At 47.3% G+C, this 5,000-nt stretch overlaps 1 protein-coding gene across 1 annotated transcript in view; it reads right to left on the bottom strand.

Annotated features, from left to right (window-relative positions):
- trim62.1 (tripartite motif containing 62, tandem duplicate 1) overlaps positions 1 to 5,000 on the bottom strand; it is a 121,835-nt gene that overhangs the window by 1,416 nt on the left and 115,419 nt on the right. Inside the window, exons 6-7 of the mRNA XM_063215740.1 lie at positions 986 to 1,119; positions 1 to 540 (exon numbers count right to left, since the gene is read on the bottom strand). The exon at positions 1 to 540 is cut by the window's left edge and continues 1,416 nt beyond it. Of these exons, the coding sequence (XP_063071810.1) occupies positions 124 to 540; positions 986 to 1,119 (551 nt within the window). The 3' untranslated portion in view covers positions 1 to 123. The remainder of the gene's footprint in view (positions 541 to 985; positions 1,120 to 5,000) is intronic.

Here is a 5,000-nt window from a genome sequence, read left to right as displayed (position 1 = left end):
ATGAATAGGACCTTAAGTCATCGTCGTTGGGTCTACGTATAGGCGAACATTGCGGACGCTCGGTTAGTCATCGTCGGGTCTGTGTAGGCGGACATTGCGGACACTGTTAATCGTCGTTTGAGTCTATAGGCGGACGGTGTTGATGCGCAGCGGCTGCACGTTCTTCCCGTTAGCGTGGCTCTGGCCGGGACTAAAGTAAGGGTACAGCTTGCCCGGGAACTTCTCTCGGTAGGTATAGAGCCAGGACATGTCGTCGGCGTTGTAGAACACCAGGAGGCCCTTGGGGTAGTCCAGATACACCCCCACTTTCTCCAGCTTGCTCTTGACGTTGAGGCGCGTCCAGGGCTCGGTGCAGGCACTGTACTGGTTGCCGTCGTGCATGACGATGCAGTAGAAGCCGCGCGCCGGCTGGATCTGGATGCTGCCCTTGCGGCTCACCGCCTCGCTGGCCACGCCGATCATCCACTGGGTCTTCTCCGACACCATGACCTCCCAGTAGTGCACGCCGGAGCCCAGGGCTTCAGCGCCCAGCACAGACACCTTCAACAAAGAGAGAGAGAAGGACATTCAAGCATTAACATCGACATTATCAACACAAGGATTAACATGAACATTATCAACATGATCACACCCAGCTCCATGTTATCAATCAATCAGTCAATATTATTCATATAGCACACATTGTCATACATACATTTTTTCAATGTGCTAAAGAGAATAGAATGAGGAAGAGAAGAGAAAAGATTTTTTTTTTCTTGTATTGTATTATAGATAGTAAATAACTATCACCAAAGGCAGATGAATATAAAGCTGCTTTTATCTTTCTAAAACATGATAGTGTTGGGGCAGATATAGAAAGTCTATGAAATATAAATATAAATATAAGGTGGCACCTCCACATCAAAGCGTTCTAAAACATGATAGTGTTGGGGCAGATATAGAAAGCATATGAAATATAAATAGAAATAGAAATAAAAGGTGGCACCTCCACATCAAAGCGTCGCGGAGAGTCCTGTAGCGGCTGCGGGTGCAGGTTGCCGTAGGCTACGATGGTGCAGTCATCTGACAGGATGAGCCGCTGGTGCGCCGTGATGGGGTCAAGGGTCAACGCCGCGGGAACTAGAGAGAGAGAGAGAGAGAGAGAGAGAGAGAGAGAGAGAGAGAGAGAGAGAGAGAGAGAGAGAGATATTAAAGCACATGGTTTACAAGTATCATACACGTTAGAGCGATATACTACTATTATTATTATTAAGCTACTATATCATTTCTTAATGCGATCCAAGTTCAGTGCCTCTGGCCGTGGTGAAAAAGACAGAGAGAGAAGGAAAAAGAACAGTAGATGAGGAGGGAGGGAGAGTGGGTGGAACATTAGAACAGTGACTTACACGAGGTTGAGACAGTAACACTAGTTTTCAAACCTGAACTAATAATGAAATCCACTTTCAGAACTCGTGCGGGCATTGTTACCTGTCTATGTACAGACAACCTTTCGCGTTTTGCTTTAAACTAAACTTTATTTTTTGTTTTGCACATTTAATTTTAAATTTCACCACATCTATATTAAATTTACTTTATTAGTACTTCAACTACCAAAAAATGTACATGTATAGTCTCCCTTTTCATGTTCTTCTGCTGCATGACTGCCAATGAAAACAAATAGGCACGGTATGAGTTGTCAGTCTCCAACACATTAACACATTAGTCTCTATGATGATAATGACATGCTAAATGGCTAAAACGTGCTCTTTGGTATGCAGAATCCTCATTAACACGACTGCCATTAAAAAAAATAAAAAACAAAGGAAGCTTGACATCAAATATGCAGTTTGCATGTGTCAATCACCATAATGGAAGCTGTTCATTTAAGCACACTTTAATCTCACCTCAAAGACACGAACAACGAGCAGCCATTATTATTGCACAGGCCTGATCCCCAACTTTTTTAACGTCCCGTTTCATATATTTCTATTCATTATAATTTACTGTCTTTGGTGGTGGCAGCTGCTTTCATCAGCCTTGTGTCTGCTGCTGCTGTGAGTGTGAGTGTTTTATAACGAGGCTTCTGAGGCACTAGGCTAGTCACTGTTCTGGGCTCTCTGGCTGGGAGCAGCTAAAAAGGAGAGCCGAGAGAAGTGAAGTGAAGTGAAGTGAAGAACAGCAGAACAGAAGAGAGGACGCAACAGGCAAATACATCCCATGGTCAGAATGAGGACCCAAGAGAATAGAATGAAGAGTGAAAATGACAAGACTGGATCTGGTGTGTGTGTTTGTTTGCTTGTTTGTGTTTGTTTGCTTGTTTGCTTGTTTGTGTATGTGTATGTGTATGTGTATGTGTATGTGTATGTGTATGTGTATGTGTGTGTGTGTGTGTGTGTGTGTGTGTGTGTGTGTGTGTGTGTGTGTGTGTGTGTGTGTGTGTGATACTGTTTATACTGTAGGTGGGTATGTCTGTTATTCAATACTTTGAGTTTCAAATTGAAAGTTATACAGTAGGACAGTGGTCTCCAATAATTTCCCCCCAAGGGCCAAATTATGTACCGCATATGAAGTAGAGAGCCAAACAAATCACCCGACTGTATGGGCACAGATACATCTAGGCTATGTTTTAATTTGTTCAACTCTCATGGTGGGCCAAATGTGTGCCGTGCCCGGGCCAGATCTGGGCCGCGGGCCGCCATTTGTAGACCACTGCAGTAGGGAAATGTTTGGATGAAGGAAATGGAGTGACCCAGCAGAGAAAAGAAAGACGGGAGGTGGTTGTCAGACACTGTTGATTTGAGAGCTAGAAAAGAAAAGAAAAGAACTTATGGGACTGCTGTGGCGCACTGCAATAATACAGCGTACAGCTGTACACACCCATGGGGACCCAGGTTCGAGTCCGCGCTGGGTCATTTCCTCATCTTTCTCTCCCACTCATTTCCTGCCCCACTTCACTTTCGTATCACGATATAAAGGCTAAAAAGCACAAAAAATACTTTAAAAAGAAAAGTTGGAAGTTAATGGGCCGGCAAAAGGGCAATGACAAAGGAGAAGAAAGAAGCGAAGTGTGTCTTGCACAATAGAGTTACGTTAAAAAAAAAACTATGCAACTCTTTCTTCAGTGTGGCAAAGATCTCTGTGGCAGAGATAAAATAATGAAAAAGCCAACAAACTCGACTGTGAAAACATAACCTGCTGGCGGAGCTACAAAAACAAGTATAGAAATCACGCTGAAAGATGAAGGAAAACAGAGATTATGTCCTGATCTTTGCTTTGCTGCACCATCTAAGCCCTTTGGTGTGATGTGCGGTGTTGCTTGGGAAGAAAGGAGGGAAAACAGGCCTTTGGTCATCAGCGGGACATTAGACCTGATAGTGATATAAACCAGCAGCAACAACAACAGCGGTGGTAGCAGCACAAAAAATACAGAGTCCTTTCATCCGAATACTACTCGTCTACATGCACTCCCCACACCCAGGGCCGTTGACAGCTTTTGCTGGGCCCAGGACAAAGACATCTGAAAGGGGCCCAAACCCAATACACACAATATAATGAGGGACCAATTCTCCCCCCACCCCTCTCCCTGGGCCCGGGACAAATTACCCCTTTGTCCCCCCCCCCCTGTCAGCTTCCCTGCCTGCACCACTCTGCTCGTCTGCCAGTCTACAGGTGCTGGAGCTAATGACTGAACATAAAGGCTTTACCACATGCCTGACACACAGGCGTGGGGATGGGAACAAAACGGGTAAAAGGGCTGTTGATGAGCCTGATGTAGACATGGAGCATACCCCCTCCCCCTTCCTGCCTGCCTTCCTCTCCCCTGGCTAGCAGCATATTGGTGCTTAAGATAATGGTGGTACGAACATGAGACTTAACTACTACAGCACACGTCTGGCAGACAGGCCTGGGGATGGGAAAGGCATCGGGATGGGAAAGGCATGGGGATGGGGAAGGCATGGGGATGGGGAAGGCATGGGGATGGGGAAGGCATGGGGATGGGGAAGGCATGGGGATGGGGAAGGCATGGGGATGGGAAAGGCATGGGGGTGAAGATGGGAAAGGCTTGGGCATGGGGAAGGAACAGGTAAAAAAGGTCTGTTGTTGAGCCTGATGCAGACATGGAACATATCCACCTCCCTACTTGTGTCTCCTCTGCCCGTGTGCTGGTGCTGGGGCTAATGCTGGTACAGGAGACTTTGCTACAAGTCTGGCACAGAGTAGGGGAAGAAGTAGGAGAAGAAAGGAGAAAGATGAGAGGAGAGAAGAGGAGATGAGTGGAGAGAGGAGGAGAGGAGAGGAGAGGAGAGGAGAGAAGTAGGGGAAGAAAGGAGAAAGAGGAGTCGAGTGGAGTGGAGAGAGGAGGGGAGGAGAGAAGAGGAGAGGAAAGGAGAGAGAGAGGGGGGGCGTGAATGGGAGGAGGAATGAAGAAAGGAAGATGGGAGAGGGAGGAGAGAGGAGGAAAAAAGAGGACTGAATACAGGTCAGATTGGGAGAGGAGGGGGAGGAATGGGAGGGGAGAAAAGAAGACTTGAATGCAGGAGTGCAAACTGGGAGAGGAGGGATAGTGTAGAAGGGTCTAAGAGTGGAAGGTGGTAGGAGAGAGGAGAGTGTCGCCTCCAGCTCGCCTATGTCCATCAGTGGCGCTGATGCAGCTGAGCTGGGGGAGCAAAGACACTGGGACACAAACTGCTGCTACCAGCGAAACCGACAGGGGGGACAAAGGGGTCAGCTGTCCCTGGCCCAAAGAGAAGGGGGCCACAGAATTGGGTTCTCATTATTGTATGTATTGGGCAGGGGGGGCTTTCAGGTGACACTGTTCTGGGCCCAGCTAAAGCAGTCAGTGACCCAGTCATGACACTGCTGTCAGGAGCAGTCAGGCAAACTGACTCCATGTCTGACCAAGTCTGTCTCTTCCCCCATGCACACCCAAGAACTGGCAGGTTGGCTAATTAGCTTGTCTACGCTAACTGCCTAAGGACACTGCAGTAATTACAGTCAGCTGTGGCTGCTGAGAAATGAAC

Source organism: Engraulis encrasicolus, chromosome 14 (genome assembly GCF_034702125.1).
Source record: "Engraulis encrasicolus isolate BLACKSEA-1 chromosome 14, IST_EnEncr_1.0, whole genome shotgun sequence".
Lineage (NCBI taxonomy): Eukaryota > Metazoa > Chordata > Actinopteri > Clupeiformes > Engraulidae > Engraulis > Engraulis encrasicolus.
This window is presented reverse-complemented; position numbering and strand designations above follow the sequence as displayed.